This window comes from Hydra vulgaris, chromosome 15 (genome assembly GCF_038396675.1).
Source record: "Hydra vulgaris chromosome 15, alternate assembly HydraT2T_AEP".
Classification (NCBI taxonomy): Eukaryota; Metazoa; Cnidaria; class Hydrozoa; order Anthoathecata; family Hydridae; genus Hydra; species Hydra vulgaris.
In genome coordinates this window covers 35,955,710-35,974,411 of record NC_088934.1, presented here as the reverse complement: position 1 = coordinate 35,974,411, position 18,702 = coordinate 35,955,710, and the positions used below count along the sequence as shown (strand labels likewise).

General features: G+C 26.8%; 1 protein-coding gene across 1 annotated transcript in view; it reads right to left on the bottom strand.

Annotated features, from left to right (window-relative positions):
• The window catches only part of LOC136091285 (TNF receptor-associated factor 5-like), a 138,562-nt gene that overhangs the window by 44,533 nt on the left and 75,327 nt on the right, over nt 1-18,702 (bottom strand). The window contains exons 8-9 of the mRNA XM_065818648.1: nt 6,297-6,371; nt 6,132-6,209 (exon numbers count right to left, since the gene is read on the bottom strand). Of these exons, the coding sequence (XP_065674720.1) occupies nt 6,132-6,209; nt 6,297-6,371 (153 nt within the window). The remainder of the gene's footprint in view (nt 1-6,131; nt 6,210-6,296; nt 6,372-18,702) is intronic.

The window sequence follows — 18,702 nt, the reverse complement described above, 5'->3', positions numbered from 1 at the left end:
TTTGAAACTGATCCAAGTATAAAAATAGCAACTTCATACTAAAAATCAAAAGATTTTTAGAATGAAACTAATGAGTCAAGGCAGCATATCGGAATCATGCAAACTATAAAAAGTGGGTTTACCAAAATAACATTTAATCATAGCAGCTAATATTTTTTTTGTATACTTTTCTTGTTGATTAACAGATTTTCCGAAAAGTTCTCCACCTTAAAATACATAGAAAAAAGTTGAATATGCTAAATATACATAGAACAAAGTGGTATTGTTTAAATTAAAAGTGTCAGTTTTTTAACGTCGATTTTTGTAGAGTATAAACATCGGAAAGCTGGTAATCATTTCTAATTTGTTTGTAAAGTGCTCTTGAAGCAGAAAAATCTTGAAAAGCACAAACAATAGTGTCTGTAGAATACAATATAGCACCAATATTTGTGATTTTCATAGAAGTTTCTATAAAAATTATTTTTTCTTGATAATTAAATATTAGTCAAAATATATTGTAGCTTCAAAAAAATCCAATCTCTTCTTCAAAATAGTTACATGGTTTTTTTTACAAACTTGTTACGCAAAATAAGAATACATAATGATACGTCTCATACTTTAAATTTGAAGAAAGATTTAGCATAAACCTAATAAAAAATGCAGTTAATAAAATCAATAAAATTATTTTTAAAAACAATTTTATAAGATAATAACTTTAACATTAATATTACCTTGGTACACCAGAGTAAAAATCAGTTGATTAAAGACTAGTTTTTTCAACGCCTTCATATAACACTATTATTTTCAGTGATTAATTATTTTTTCATGTTAATAATAATCACATATAATACAAACTGTCCGTGGCTGTAAATGTTGATCAGCTTGTACATTCTTGCACTTGAAGTTGCTAAGGCTGGAAAAGCACATAGCCACCTTTTACATTATTCTGGATCTTTTGGTAATCTGTACACAGCACATTTTTTTGTGTCAGTTAAATAATTATTAGAACAATCAGTCAAAAAAAGAAAATTGATTTTGAATTTTTTACATTTTATGAAGACATGCCGGTTGACATAATTATTGAAAAAAATGATTTTGACTCATTCTAAACTGGAAATACCATCCAAGTGTTTCTAGCATGTAGCATATTTGAGTGTTTGGAAATTAACTTTTATGTTATTGCGTTTAAAAGTTTAAAAAAATTTTTCTTCTTATTAAGATTTTTACTCATTCCTAAAAAATCTAGTATAAGAATGTCAATACTCAAAGATCCTAAATTTTCAATGTATATTTCTAAACACCTCATTTGTAAGTTCAAAGTATAAGTAATTATAACAGGACAGAAATAATGCTTTTTGATTTAAACTAAAAATGCTAAACTTGTAGTTTGCACAATGTCATAATAATGGTGGCAAACTGGCAAAATGTTTTTTTCTCTTTTTCAGGGAAAAGGTATTGACCCTTAGTTGCTTTGGTAGATAAATTGTGTCAAATCAAGTCATTTCATTAAAAATGACTCAGCTAAATACAACAATGATTGCAGAAAAACTGTTTGTTTTCTTTGTATGAGAAAGTCTAAAAGAGTTTCAACCTCCTTCTTGATTGAGCGAGTCAAAGAAATATTTTCTGATGAAATTGATTTTGCCGATCAAAGGAATCCTTTGGGAGCTTGTGATCGCTGCAGAGTTAACCTTCAAAAAAGGCTCAATAGAAAAAATGTGAAACTATCAAGTCTTTTTTATTTGATCAAATTGAAACCCGTCCATCGGCAAGAGGCCAGAACTGTGATAATCTCATTTGCAAAATTGACCACCTTAAGCTAAATGAGAGACACACCTTGGAAACATCAAGCATTCCATTATCATCATAATCATCATCATATTCATCATTATCATCATCATCATCATCATCATCATCATCATCATCATCATCATCATCATCATCATCATCATCATCATCATCATCATCATCATCATCATCATCATCATCATCATCATCATCATCATCATCATCATCATCATCGTCATCAAAATCTGAGAAAAGATGTTTAGACTGCTTAACAATCATTAAGAGAGGTTTTCTACACACTTGCAGTAAATCTACCTTCATCTCCCCATAAAACCATCAAAATAAGAATATCTGGGGGTGGAAGACCGTTTTGCCTTTAACACAAGGTATTGTTTTGGAAGATTTATTTTACTTTTAATAATACAGATATATTTGAAATTTTACCTGTAAATTTAAACAAAAAACTAATACTATGATTTTTTATCAACCTTCCAAGGACAAGACTTTGTTTAAAGGAATACAATAATACTTACCTTTGTACTGAATTGATGAAAAGTAAAAGAAAAATCTACATAGAATGGACTATTTTCGGCCCGGCATGTCAAAAGGAACTCTTCAAAAAAGAATCTAAGTTGACTGCCCAAGATTATTAATACAGAAATTAAAAAACTTGCTACAACTCTCAACCATGTGTCAAAATCAAAAATAATTGAGACTAAATTTTGTGAGAAATTCTCTTAATTTGGTAAGCTGCTTTCTGATCACTTCATCCAAACAATAATCGATGTTCATCATGATCAGAATAAAATCAGTCATTAAACAGTGGTCCACTGCAAAGAACTCTCTGCATTTACAGATGAAATTTTGAAGGGAAGACAAGTTTTTACTGATCCTATAGTAAAACTTAAAATAGATGGAGGCAACGGTTTTCTTAAATTCACCCTAGGAATCCAGGAGGATCCATCGTCTCAACCATTCTGTCCACCAAAAAGAAAGCGATCGACTTCTCGGAAAGAATAGTAGTGTTAAACGTTTTCTTGTGGCCATTGCTGAAGATGTTCCTAGAAAATTATGAAAATCTGAGAACAATCCTGAACCTCATTACACCAAACAATGTGAAATACTTTGTTTCATGTGACATGAAAGTAGCTAACGTCCTGTGTGGATTGCAGTCACATGCTAGTACCCATCCATGCACATGTTGTGATATAGACTCCAAGAATCTTTCCTTCAAAAGCAATCTTCGCACTTTTGGAACACTACGGAAGTGTTTCAAAGCCTTTGAAAAAGCTGGCAAGGATTCTAAAAAAGCAAAGCAGTTCAAAAATGTCATTCATTATCCCCTTCTCTCTGTGGACGATGAAATGCTTATCTTAGACGTTATTCCTCCAATGGAACTTCATCTACTCCTGGGTGCTGTTAATTACCTCTACAAAGCACTGAAGGACCACTGGTCAAAGGCAAATGAGTGGCCATTAGCTCTTCACATCAAATGTCAGCCTTTTCATGGAGGTCAATTTGCTGGGAATGAGTGTCGCAAACTTTAGAAAAACATTGATGTATTGCAACAGCTTGCTGAGAAAATCTGCGGTTTTGAAACTTTTCCCATCATTAACACATTCAGGAAATTTGATTCTATTGTGACATTTTGCTTTGGCAATGCACTGGATGAAAGCTATATTGATAAAATCAACTGCTTTAAAAGCTCCTATCTTCAACTTACAATGGTCAATGTGACTCCAAAGGTCCATTCTGTTTTTTATCACATTTAAGACTTTGTTGCTCAGAGAAAAGAGTCTTTGGGGGCGTTACAGTGAACAAGCAACTGATTCTATTCATCACAGGTTCAGTGTTTATTGGACTAGATTTAAAAGGCCCTCTCATCACATAGAATATGGAATGAAATTGGAAGCATTAGTGGTCAAATTTAACAGAGAACATTTGTAGAATGTGAAAAGAAATAATCAATGTGATTTTTATTTGTTTGGAAGAATAAATGAGAATTAAAATTGTTTAGTGTTTATCATTTTAACTTAATTGTGATAAAAAAGACTCAATATTATGAATATTATGCTTTTGTTAAACTCAAACAAAATTTCTACAATTACCACTTAATACACTAATGTTTTTTTTTAACTAAAGGTTTTCCTAAACCCATACACATAATAACGAAATGTTCCAGCACACAAATATGTTACATACATTTGGATGGTATTTCCGGTTTAGAATGAGTCAAATTTTTTTTCTTTCAATAATTATGTCAACCGGCATTTCTTCATAAAATGTAAAAAATTCAAAATCAATTTTCCTTCTCGGACGAAATAGTTTGATTTCAATTTTTGCATTTTTTGAAATGGGAACATTTGTACTTTAATCCCCCCAAAGGGTTTTTTCAGAAACTCAAGTTCAAGTTTTGTGCCATTTTGGACTAGTGTATGTTAATAGGCCTTGATTTTAGATAGTCGCATGATCATAGAACTCTTCGGTTAAGAGAAGACTCATCGTGGTTATTTACAAAATTTCTTGGAAAGTGACATTTGATCGGAAGGTGCATGTCCACAATCAAAGTGAGGCGGCCGCAATTATTTTTGTCTTTTAGTTATTCTGTTTCCTTTAGCTCATATTCTTTAAAACATTCAAACAAACTCATTTAGTAATTGGTTGCTGACTGCCATAGTATTCAAGTATAGTTTTAGAATTTGACGAGTTTATTATTATTGTTTAGTGTTTGAAAATGTCATGTTAGAATATTGCATATATGTGCAACTGTTTCGAAAATGGCTATTTGCAGATTTGCTTTAAAACCTGTAAATAACAAAGATAATCTGAAACACGCTAATAACCACAAAGTATTTATCCACGCAAGCTATATCTAGGAACTAAAATAGTAATTAGAACCTTTTCTTTTTATTCTTTTTGTTTATTTTTTATTCTCTACTTTATTGAGTATTTATTTTCTTAACTTTTTAAATTTTATGTTTGTTTTTGTTTAAAAAAAAAACGTTTACTACTTGCAATGTCATTTTGTATGATTATAAAATTTCTATTAATTTGTTTTCTTTTTATAAATTTCTTTTTATTTATTTGGGTTAATATTATTTGGAATTAACTGTTATAAAATAATAAATTATTGTTTTGAATAATTTAGCCTAATGGAAATATTTGTTATCAAATAACAAATTATTATTAATCGGAATATTGGATATTATTTAGCAATTATTTACATTTTTTCAAATAATTTTGCAAATAAACTTTGTTTTTTTTTTGTTTTTAATTACGGGTTCTGTTTTTTAAGTACCTAAAGAAGCTAAAGTTTAAAACTTAGTTATTTATGAAAATTGGCTGAAAATTTATCTCTATTAAATGTGGTGCCCCCTAATACGCTGGGCCCATGGTTTTGGCCCAAATAGCCCTATATTAAATTCAGCACTGTAAACAACTCTCGTCATACTTTTCTATTAAAAAATCTTGTTTATTGATTTTTTATATAATAATTGTGAAATATTAGTTTGTCAAAGTAAACATTAAACGGTTATTATAACATTGTTTTGTAATACATCACTAAAATCATCAACAAAACGATTAAAATCTTCTTTTATTTTTGTATTTAAACAATCGTAGTCAACCTTATTCATACTCAAAAATGTTTGTAAAAACTTTATTAAAAAAGCAAGATTTATTTTATAGTACAAGAGCAATTGAAACACTTTCTGAAATTTGGTTTTATTTTTACAAAAGTTAAAGTTTATTGTTAGATTTCAAATTTCGTTCATAAAAAATAACATTTGTTTAAAAGTTGTGAGCATTTAAAGTTGTTTGTTGGGTGTAAAAGGATAAATTATTGAGTTAAAAAGTCTATAACACCAAAAACTTAGGACCTACCGTTTAACCTTCTTTTTTTGTTAATATCAGCACAACCTTTTCTAACTAAACAAAGTATGGTCGTTTCAAAACTGTAATCAGTTTCTGGTGTGCAATTTTTTTTTTTAAATATTTTCACTTGGGTGTTTCTTCTCCATTTTTGGAATTTCTTTAATTTTAAGTAATAAAAGTTGAAAAAATAAAATGTATACTAACGAAATTTATATAAATGTTTCAAATTAGATTAATATATGAAAATCGAAACTAAAAAGGAATTGCTCTTTATTAAAAAACGGCTTTTTTTATATTTAAACCTTTTATCAATGCATAATATAAAATTTATTTTTTTCAAGAAAAAACAATAAGACAATCTTTACTATTTCTAGAAGTGTATTGCTCAAAGTTGAGGCAAAGAAACGTTTAATTTTATCACCATGATATTTTGATGATACTTTGTTTGATACTTTTAAACACTTTTATATTCTAATAACTTAATTTCTTACCTTGAAATTGCATCCAATGTAAAAGTATTGACAAGGAACAATTGTATTAGCGCAACTATCAGTGATATGGGATGACATCTATGAATAGATTTGAAAAATAATTTACTTACCAAATGTAACAATATATTTTTTATATAAAACTGTTTTTTCGAAAATAAATCAAACCTCTTTACGCAAAATTTTCATGCCACATTGATTTACACAATATAGTGGCAGACATTCGCAAGTTTCCAAGTGATTCTAAATGTAGTTTTACAAAACAACTATAATATTTGATAAAGACAAAACAAATTTAGTTTTTACATAATTTTTACTTGATTAAAAACAACTTTCCTTTTAGCACGCTTATAAATCATGATGATGATAATGATGATGATGATGATCATCATCATCATTATTATCATCATAACTATAATCATCATCATCATCGTCATGAGCATGATCATGATTATGATTATGATCATCATCTTTAAAATCATAATCGTCTTCAACACCATAGATAATAATGATCATCATTGCATCTACGGTTTTAAATTATTTTAGTTTCTGGCTTTATTTTTAAGAACATATATTTCCTCACTACGGATTTTTAGAAGCAAACTATTTTAGAATCTGAAAATTTTTTAAATTATGAATTGATGCAAATACGTTTACTTTTAATCTTAAAAATTACGTCGTATCACTTTTGCCTTGTAATCTACGCACACACTTGGATACAAAACGACCACATAATGACCTCATACAACTTCAATCAAATCAGTAAAGTGTGGATTAAGTAATAATATTTTTAGTTTTTGAAAAAAACAAAAAACTAAAAAACAATGTTCCCTTACTAATTACAAACACTTTTCGTAAAGTTTACAAAAAAATAATTTATATTAAACGGTGCTTTGTTGCTTTATTACCTTTTTCATTTAAATCTCAATTTAGCAAAAAACTAAAATTTTTTAAAAACAAATTCACTTCCATCAAAGATATAATTCATTTCATACAAGCTGAGACTCGCGATTCACACAGATCACTTCAATCACGACTGCAAGCAACTATTAAATCAACTGAGAGTGAACAGAAAACAAATAAGAGAGCTAAAAAAAAAAAAGAAAAAGATAGTAATTGACAGAAGACTTAAAAAATTATAAAATTTATAAAATTTTTGTTTAAAGAAAACAAACATTTAATGATGGTGAGAATCTGTTATAGTATTTGTTGAAAAGAAAAAAAAATGCAACTTACTGAAAATGTGACAGAAGGTTAGGATTAGCAGCTAGAGTAATTCCAACAAAATTTCCAATACATTTAAGAAGTTTTTCTAACAGAAATAGGGATTTATTAGAAAAACGAGCCTGAAAACGACAATAATAAACGAAAAGGACGAATAAGATATAATGGTAGACAATTGAGTCAGAAGAAGAAAAAGTATGACAAGCACAACAAAGAGAGGCAACCTTTGCAGATGGTAATTTTTAAACGGTTTTTATGAGAGACTAGTAGCGAATAACAATCCAAAATAAACGTAAAGATTTCAATAGTGTTAGGATAACTAATAGTTGAGATAACTATTTTTTATATCTAAGTTTTGTTTGGGTTAAATTTACAATCAACTGTGGAACCCAAGCTACAGAAGCAACAGTAACTTTGATGGTTAGCAAAGGGTTGCTTTCGTTTTTTGTGATAAATGAAAGTTTGGGCAATAAGGGTTAAGATATAAGTTAGAGAAAATGTTCTTTGAAAATAGTTCTGCTTTATCGTAGAACCTGTCTTTATTAACAATAATATCAAAGATTTTCCAAAAGTCTCTAAACCTAACTTCTCAGATAAAAATCTAAGCTTTAGTAATCTGAAAATAAGTCAGACAGTATCTTTTACATCAATTTCTTACAACATCAACAATATAATTTATTGTTGATGTTGTATACATATTTAATATGTATTTTAAATTGTTATTTTTATAGACAAAGTAAAAAAATTGTAGCAGCACAAAGAAATTGAAATTGGATAGAAAGAATAAAGATTTTAATGCTTGACTGTATCAAGGTAGTTATGAAAGAGGCGCAATCTTGAGCAAAAATACAAAAAATTCACCCAGAAGACAATAACAAAAAAAGCCACGAAGTGTCAAGGTAGTAGAAACAAGTGCAATATCAGAATAAATAAAATTTTAAACAATTCAAGAAAAAATCAAGATAAATGCTTTAACAAGTAAAAACAAAAGTGAACTCATAACATTTTTGAATCACCTAATGAAGAACACAGAACAAATGAGCACTAGCTAGGGTAAGAAACAAGTTACTAATCTAGAAGTGAAATTAAAAAATAAGGGGTGTCTGGAGTAGAAGAGCCGAGCCAGAAGAAAAATAAAGTAAGCAATAACAAAAATATTGGAAAAAAGATAAATAAAAGCGGATAGATCAATTGATAAAAAACAAAATCAAAATGAGTTCAATCTTTAGAAAAAGAAGAATTATAAGGAGTAAAGCAAGATGATCGAGGGAAGAGGAGTTAAGCGAAATAACTTAAAAAAATAGTCAGAGATTTCAAACCTGATTTTGCAACAAATGATGAACTGATTTGTAAGTATATGCTGAGGCCAAGCAAAAGGCTATTAAAGTTATACAAATAAAAGAATAATAGCCATCATCCAAAGATAAAGCGCAATATTTATGTATATTTAATATAAGGTAAAGTTCAGAGGATGAAAAATACTTCCACAATTCTTTGTAAAAACAAATTAAAGCAGTATCATGGAAATTTTTTTTTTTTAATTACCATTTGTTATATTTAAAATGTTTTGAATAATTAAAGAACCTGAATCAATAATAGGTAACGCATGTTATAATAAGCAACAAGCTATGCGGTCGCTTTAATTTGGCAAATAAGCCCCAAGTTATGAAAAAATGTCCTTTTGTGGCTTCGAATAACTCCACTAAATACGCTAACAAGTAAATTTAACGTTTTCAACGTGTTTTACTTTGATATTTTACTGTTGTTAAAAGAACCAGCGTCTCTAAAAAGTTTGCAGGTACTTATTACCAGCCAGAAAAAAATTTGAGTATCTTAGTTAGATATAAAAATAAAAACTTTCACGCTGTAATAAGGCTTTAAAAACAGTCGCTCTATAAAAATTTCTCGTAAATCTCGACTAATTGAAAATCAGTTTTCGGTTTACTTATAACCATATTATAAAACTTGTATAAGCATATTAAAATAATGATGAAACGGCAACCCTAAAGTGTGTGTGTGTGTGTGTGTGTGTGTGTGTGTGTTGTGTTTGAGTGTGTGTTTGAGTGTGTGTGATGCATAAATGTAAAATACTTAACTTGTAGTAATACAAATGTAAAAGTATAAATCATAAATATTTTTAAAGTGCTCGAAGTGAAAAAAGGCAGGGAGGTGTCTTAATTTCTTACCATTCCGTCTATCATATCATGATACCTTCATACATAATATTGTATATTATATAAATTTACCAATTTTATAAAACAAACAAATGTTTTTGTCAAAATACCTTTGAATGTCAGAGTTTTGCGATTCCTCGACACTAGCACTACGACGTTCATTTCTAAACCACTGTTTTACTATTATAACATATGTAACCAAATCATGCACTTTTTTAACAAATGTTACCAAGTAATGTATTTCGGATCAAATTTATTAATTGGTAACATAGTTACCAATTAATAAATTTGATCCGAATTTATCAAATTTATTAATTGGTAACATAGTTACCAATTAATAAATTTGATCCGAATTTATCAAATTTATTAATTGGTAACATAGTTACCAATTAATAAATTTGATCCGAAAACGGTAACGTTTTACGATTTTTACTTAAGGAATTAGTTTTTCATTTTTAGCATTCGAGAAAAAAGTTTTTCATTTTTAGCATTTGAGGAAAAAGTTTTTCATTTTTAGCATTTGAGGAAAGAAAAAAATGATTTTTAAAAGTAAAAAATTAAAATTACATTTATTAGAAATTAATAAACAGAAAGTTCTGATAGTCTGGGGAGGGAGGAGGAAGAACTAAAAATTCAAATGTCAACCCTTATCCCCTCATTTATTTGGCAAGTGAGAGCAAGTACCAATAACATTTGGTCGCCGTAAATGTTGGAGCGTATGAATCAACAAATTCAAAAAATTCTTAAAATTTATTGGTAAATTAAATAAAATTTTGCTATAAATCAAAGGTCAAATGTTTGATTGTGTTGGCTTTTATTAGTTATTTGTTGAAACTTCATCAGCGAAACGAATAAGAAATATTTAACCTCATTATTTGTGCAAACTATTTGTACTAAATTAGTTTCCAATAAAAATTTCACTTTCATTTGTGGCTAAAGTGGATTTGTCTTGCTTAGTTAGTTGTAAATTCGTACGTTTCCTTTGTCTTGTGTCTCTCAAACTCAACGTTGAGTTATTTCGCACCAATGTAATCAATCTTTGCATCATATCGCATAGAGTTTTTTTAGTTGCAAATTTATATACTTTGGATTCGCAATGGGTTTTTATTCGATTAGTTTTGTTTTTGCAATTATCTTGCATTTTCGCAACAATGGTGTTGCAAATAACTTTTATTGTTACTATGTATTTTTGAGCGACTGAAAAAGTGAATGAGAAGCCGTAACGCAGTGGTAGCGCACTTGCATCAAAAACAAAGGATCCGTGATTAAAATATCTGTATAAGACCGTAAGGGCTTGTTAGGGGCACCTATATAAACAATTTAAAAAGAATTTAAGCACTGATCCTCCACAATATATGGTGTAAAAATACGCTTTTGATAGTTTTAGACTTTTTTGAACATTTCAATGGCTTGCTTTTTGAACTGAGAGGTTCGGCTGACTTTCTTGTGAGCAGTTGATAGTTTATCACATAAGCTGCTTCTTTATAAGTTTCTGTACTTTTTTCTTTTGTCTCGTTTTCATACTTTTTGTTGCTACCAAGCTTTCACTAAGTTTTTTAACGTCTAAATAAAGTTCTTACTTTATTTGCGGTCTAGGTTATGCAAGCAAAACAATTAAAAACAGTTGCTGAAAATGTCAACCAAATAAATGCTTTTAATACTTTCTTCTTGGTATGTCTGACCAATAATCTGAAAAAATGGTCTTATCAAGGGTATGCAAGGTTTAATATTTAATAAACTGTTTATCTCTTTATCAATTTCAGTGTGGCTATCTGAATTGCTTTTAGAGGTATTGCTGCTCATTTTCATATTCCTCCAATTCATTTATCGTTTAAGGGAACGGCGCCATTAATGACCTATAATGTCAGGATTATATAAATAAGCTTTTTATTTGATAATATATTTTAGTTGCTTGTGGATCAACTGAAAGTAATGGTAACTCATTAATTAATTTTTTATTTTATATAAATATAGATAGAAAGAAGTAAGTTGGATATTTTTGTAGATTCAAGAGCAGTAGGCTTTTTTCTAAAGGTTCTTTTCATTTCCGGATTAAATCCACTATCACTTTGTTTGTTCTATTTTTATATAAAGTAATTTATTAATTTTTGTCATTTTAGAGTTTGTTCCTTTTCTGTTTTTTATTTAATAAAAAAACAAGCAATAAATATCTTTTTCATTTAGCTTCGTCGATTTCATTATCCGGTAACTGAATAATTTTCTTTTGGTAGTATTTCACTTGGGAAAAACATTTTCAAAACTTTATAATAGCATGTTAATTTTTTTAGATAGCAATGAAGTATTAAGTAAGTTAGATTTTATTATTTAGGTTTTCTTTTCGCTTTTTTTAAAAAAATAAATTAAATTTAAAATGTTTTTTCTATTTTAGATCTGAAGCAACAGCTTGGTAAGCAAGAATATATTGTATATATTTACCAATAAAATAAAGATATATATTTTTAATTGTTGGTTATATATGAATATATTTAAATGTTAATATATTTAATATGTATATATATATATATATATATATATATATATACATGTATATATATATATATATATATATATATATATATATATATATATATATTTATATATATATATATATATATATATATATATATATATATATACATATATATATATATATATATATATATATATATATATATATATATATATATATATATATATATATATATATTTAATATATTATATTATAATATATTAAATATATATATATATATATATATATATATATATATATAAATATTAAATATATATATATATATATATAAATATTAAATAAATATATAAATATTAAATATATATATATATATATATATATATATATATATATGTAAATATTAAAAATTAGCCTTTTTAATATTTAGAATCTTTAATTGTTGGTTTAGTTTCTTTTTTAATTTTCATTATTTCTTTTTTTTCTTTTTTTTTAGTTCTCCTTCAAGAACAGTATGCCTCACTTAACGAGGTGTTAAGTGAGGTATACTAGTCTTAATTTAGTTTAAAGTATTAATATTTGATAAAGTCTTCACAACATTTTTTTTTTTTTACTATGTTTTTTAATTTTTCTTACTAATGTAGATGTACTTATGTTATGTACTTATATACATGTACTTATGTAAAAAAATTCAAATGTTCATATATTTACAAATTATTTCCATCTAGATGAGCTGTCAAATGGCAAAGATGAAATTTCATTGAAAATGTCTTTTATATGTGGTTTATTTACCTTTTAGCAAGCAAGAAGAATATTTAGGTCTATGTTTTTTTTTGTTTAGATAAAACACCAAACGGTAACTATAAGTTTTCAATTCTATAAAATTTGCTTGATTATAAGTATTAGATTTTCCTAATTTTAGTCTTGCATCTTCATTTAAAATTAAAATTTTAAAATTCAGTTAAAAAAAAATGATCAATTTTTATTTTTATTTTTAGCGCTTACGTATGAAGATTATAAAGCCTTTCGACAAAAGAAGCCCGGACCTTTGACCCAAGGTAATTTCAGAGGTGGGCTTAGTATGGGGGGTCTGACCACCTATAATTTAGATGGGGTGGCCAATACCCCTCATACAGGGGTCAAAGGTCCGGCGGAATAATTAAAAACTTTTATGTCTTCAATTAAAAAAATTTTTATTTGTAGACATGAAAGTTTTTTTTTGTAAATATATACTTGTTTTTCGTCAATAAATTTTGTTTTTTCTTTTGTGTACAGTACAATGTGAGTGTGAGTGTATATATATATATATATATATATATATATATATATATATATATATATATATATATATATATATATATATATATATATATATATATATATATATATATATATATATATATATATATATATATATATATATATATATATATATATATATATATATATATATATATAAAACTACCAAGTTGGTAATAAACAATATAATGGAAAAAGGTATGGCAAGTAAAAAAAAAAAAAAAAAAAAAAAATAATTGAATTTTTTTGAAATTTTAAAAAATATTTATTTCTATTAAATAAATATATATAAATGATAGTAAAGCACTAGAGGTCTTTCACTATTTTTATCATTAATGCTCTACTGATGAAAATAGTGGCACTACTGATTAAAATAGTGAAAGGCCTCTAGTGCTTTATTATCATTTATATATACTTATTTAAAAGAATTAAATCTTTTTTCAAATTTCACAAATATTCAATTATTGCTTTTTTTTGCTGGGCATACCTTTTTCCATTATATATATATATATATATATATATAATTTTTTTTTTAGTTAGTGTAGGATAGATTAGGGTAATGTGAGCACTTTAAGCGGATATTGGAATATTTTCATAAATAGTTATGATGGATCCAAAATTTTTGCAAATAATCAATTTTTAGAGATCTCTTTCATGATTTACTTTGATATTTGCTGTTTTTTTAAAGCGCAGAGGTTTTAAAAAAGTAGCTAAAGTGCTCATGTTACCCACATTACTTGGTAATATGAACACTTTCAATTAGCTTAATAAAATAACATTAAATTAAAAAATACCAACCTGACAATCAAAATTTTTTTTTTTTTATCAAAAACATAATTTAGTTTTTTACATAAACTTAAATTTAAAAAAAAAATAAATTTAAAAAAGAGCCTAATATCTCCAACTTCTGTTTTTTAAATATATTTATGGACGATCCCTTTCTGTAATATATTTAATGTCTGTTGACTGGCCTTTTACAGTGTAGTGGATATAGAAAACATGTCTGTTAATATTTATTGTAATGTGATCCTACAAATATCTTAACCTATTTGCTAATGCTTTGCGTATTTGTTGTGATGTTATTGTTGTAATGTTTTGTGTTGATAGACAGCTTGGCTTACCTTCCTGTTAGTTTTTATTGTTAATAATAATTACAGGTAGTTTCACTAACTGCTTTTAATCATTCACTAAAAGCCAAGATAATTTGACATTACTACACTACAATTTTTGTATCTCATATTTTTTTATCTTTAGTGTTATTAGTAATTTTGCTCTTTGAATGAGATTAGTTAAATGAGTTAGCTTTTCATTAAAAAATATTGATTTCAAAATTGAACACCATTGTCAAAACGCTCAGGGTTAAGTAGCGTTTAAAAATCCGGTTTTTCTATTGTTCTTTTTTAATTTTTATCAATTTACTTTTCTATAACTTCCTATTAATATGGAATTACGTAAATTTTTAAATATATGTTTAATCATCTTTCCTATCGGTTTTCTTTACAATAGGCTATGCTTGGCTCCTCGAAGCTGTAGATGGCGGCTGATGTAACTGATTTTGAAAAGTGCCTTCAACGTTAATTTGTTTTTTAAGAAAAATGTGTTTGATAAAGGGTTTTTTTTTATAAACATTTTTGTTAAATATTTAATTATATATCATGTTAATAAATTTGTTAAAAAAAAAGTAAATACAAGTTTAAATATACTTTTTACAACCTTTTCATATGGTTTTAACATCTGTTTTATAATCTTTCAGCTCCTTATGCTGGTTAAATAAAAAAAGCAACTTCTTTTACTCAGCGCTTTTAGACTAATTGGTCACCTTTATGTGAACGATTTTATCGATTTTGCTCAAATTTGTGTTCACGAAAGGCGTAACAATTACTTCAAAAATGTCGAGTAAAAGCAATTGCGTTCTTGAACAAAAGAATTTATTTTCATACAAGTTTACAAATTATATATTATTAACTTATATTAACATACAAGTTTAGGTATAATTTTTGTGAATATTAATTTTTTAAGCTTCACTCATCGCTCTTAGAAAAATAAAGTACAGTTTAAAAAAAATTAGAAACATTTTAAATATATTCCGGATATTTTACTTAAACAATTTTCCGCAATTTTAAAATAAGACTTGGATGATCTATGCATATAATTCAAGTCATTTTTTAACATAACGATTTGTTTTGATTTACGCATTTAATGTTCGAACGTTGCGAAATAAATGGTTAAATATCTTTAATGAAGCTAACATTTTAGATGAACCGGGAAGCCAAGAAAAGAAAAGTAAGCAGAACTAAAAAAGTATAAATAAATTTATACTTCATTAGAGAAAATAAACAAGAATTAAATTGCTATTAGTAATATATTTACTAATAACCAGTATCACGGGTTGCCTACTGCTAATAAGGATGGTTACGCGTTATTTCTAGCGTTTCCGAGGGAAGACTCTAAGGTCAAATGAAATCGTCAAGTTACCCTTGATGCTAACTAGTTCCATCCTTCCCCATGCCATCAGAGAAACATTAGTTGTCTATGAAGGCATACTTGTGCTTTTCTTTTTTTTTTTTTTTTAATAAAAATAACAAATAAAAGAAAAAAAAAACTGATCTAAACTCCTAGGGTTATTATTGTTCTACATGTAAAAAAGAATGAATCCATATCAAAATTTTTGTTCTTGGTCTTCAGGGTTCTGAATAATGAAGCTTCAAATTTAAGTATGCCATCATAGGCGCCTTTCCACCACCTTCTCATTTAGTTAAAAACATTTTTTTCACTTAAAAACATTCAATGTTAAAGAAAATAAATACAAATTTATGGAAAAAAAAATGCCAACGACAGTTTTTTATTTTGGTTGCTTTTTGGTAATTTTGTTTAAAAAAAGTTGCTTCAATGACTATTCTTTGTGTACTAGACTTTAAAATGGTCAGGGATGCTTTAAGTAATTCTTGGCTACAGGTTCTTTAATACTTTCAGCCCCTCTTTAATTCTTATTATTCAAATTTATAAGCAGTTTTAAAAATAATAAATCTTCTAACTGTTATGCTATGAACTTCAAATGCATTTTTTTTTGTTATTTAAATATGCAATGGACATAACTCTTTATATGAAAGCATGTCGTTCAATAAACATGTCGTTTAAAAAAAGTGCACTTTTTGTCATATAAAAACAAATCCATTTATTATTAACTAAAATTATCATTTCTAAACAAATATTTGATAAAAAGTTCTGTATAAATATTTATTATGCTGTATATGTTTGAGCAATAAACACTTTTGATTCTTTCAAATGTTAAAAAATGAGCTTTCTACAAAACAGCTTGTTTCAGCCGTGGTCAGTGTGACTTTAAAATAAACCCCAATGTTGAAGAATGTCTATTTAAGATACTTATGTCTAATTAGTTTGAGTAAACCCAGAGGTAAAGGTTTTCGTTTGACTTTTTTATCATTTATCTTTGTTGGAACAAGAGCTTCAAAATGAGACATTTGTTAAATGAGGAATCAGATAAGTTCATTAGCGGACAAAAAAGTTTTGTACAGTAGAAAAAATCTCATATTGATATCCATGTTGAAAAGATTTACAAGAAAACGGAGAGTTTATCCACATTAGGCTTTCTTTCGTTAATCTAATTTATTAATTAGTTTGTTCGTAATCTTTTTAACTTCAGCTCTCAATTTAGATTTCTCAGTAAAGACTGTTTCTTCCCCATTGTCGATTTCATTATGAAATCTTACGATTAAAGTCCTTTTGGAGGTCTTTGATCGTAAGCAAACTCTTTCCTGTTGACCATATAATTTGTCCCTTGAAATTCGTGGGCTCTCGATTATCACTTTTAAAAGCAAATAAGTATTAAAATTGCAAAATTAAATTTTTGGTGAAATTTATTTTGGCTCACAAAACTCAAAGTTTGTATAAACTTGATAAATTTTAATATGGGAAGTTTCATACCAACAACATCACTTTTATTTACAAAATATCTATTTCTACACAATTTTACAGTTCATTTTATTACCATGAAAGATAAATAAATAGCAATATATTTGTTTGTTTCTAATTGATTTGTAAACCTTTGTATTGAATAATCAACCCAGCTATGTTGGTACTATAAAAAACTCAGCAAAGTTTAACTAGATAGCTTATAACAAAAAAGCCAGGAGCGGTACCCTTGAGCGACAGCGTTTTTGTTTAAGAGATTGTCTACACATCAATTATCAATTTACTTTAAATAGAACAATTTTATTTACCAAATATCTATTAGTCTACAATTTTGTAATTCTAACATAAAAGTTAAAATCATAGCAAAAACATTTGTGTGTTGATAATTAATTAGAACGCTTTGTAACAAGTACAGCACTTATAACCATAAAACACCTCAAAGATGATTTTGCCAATAAAGCTTTGTTTGGAATAGTGAACCGTGATATGTTTGAAAATTAAAAAAGCAGGAAAGTTTTATAAGATAACGTAAAACGAGGAAACAAGAAGCGCTACTCTTGAGCGACAGCGTTTTTGTTTAAAGGATTGTCCATAAACTAGGCAACGCTAAATTTATTTAAAAAGTGGATAAAGGAGAGCTTTTTTACAAAGCAATTTTCAATAAAAGCAATGCGGTATTCTAATCTTTTAAAAATTAGCTTAATGCTTCTAACTTCAGGGAAAACTTTTAATTTTTTTTTTGATTACTAACAAAGTTTAGTGTTGCGTAATTTCTGGACGATCCCCAATACTGAACTTTATTCTTCCGTTTCAAAGCAACCTTTTCACGATTGCTTTAATTCAAGGCAATACTAAATGACATAGATTATAGACGAATTGCTTGAAATAATTCATTGATATTGTACAAAACATAACTTTTAAAAGAAAAAATAAAATTTGTTAAAAAATTTGGAGAAATTGATTCTACTGTGAAAACTGGATGTTTTGAAAGAGCTGGAAAATCTGCGCTAGTTGGCCTTTTTGATTTACGTATCATCAAAAAATGTATATCATACAAAACTTACAAAAATATTGCATTTTTATATTCGTAATTAAAGTTGCCATCACGGAAGTTATACATACGTAAATTCACCTTCCGTTTGATTTATTAGGAAAAAATAATAATGATTACGTAAAATAATAATGAATAATAAAAAAAAAACTAATGAGTAACGCTTTACGAAAAGAAACTTATCGATTTAGTATATATATGTATATATGTATATATATATATATATATATATATATATATATATATATATATATATATATACATATATATATACATATAAAAACCTATATAGATATATAAATAGTTTAAAAAGTTATATATATATATATATATATATATATATATATATATATATATATATATATATATATATATATATACATATATATATATACATATAAAAACCTATATAGATATATAAATAGT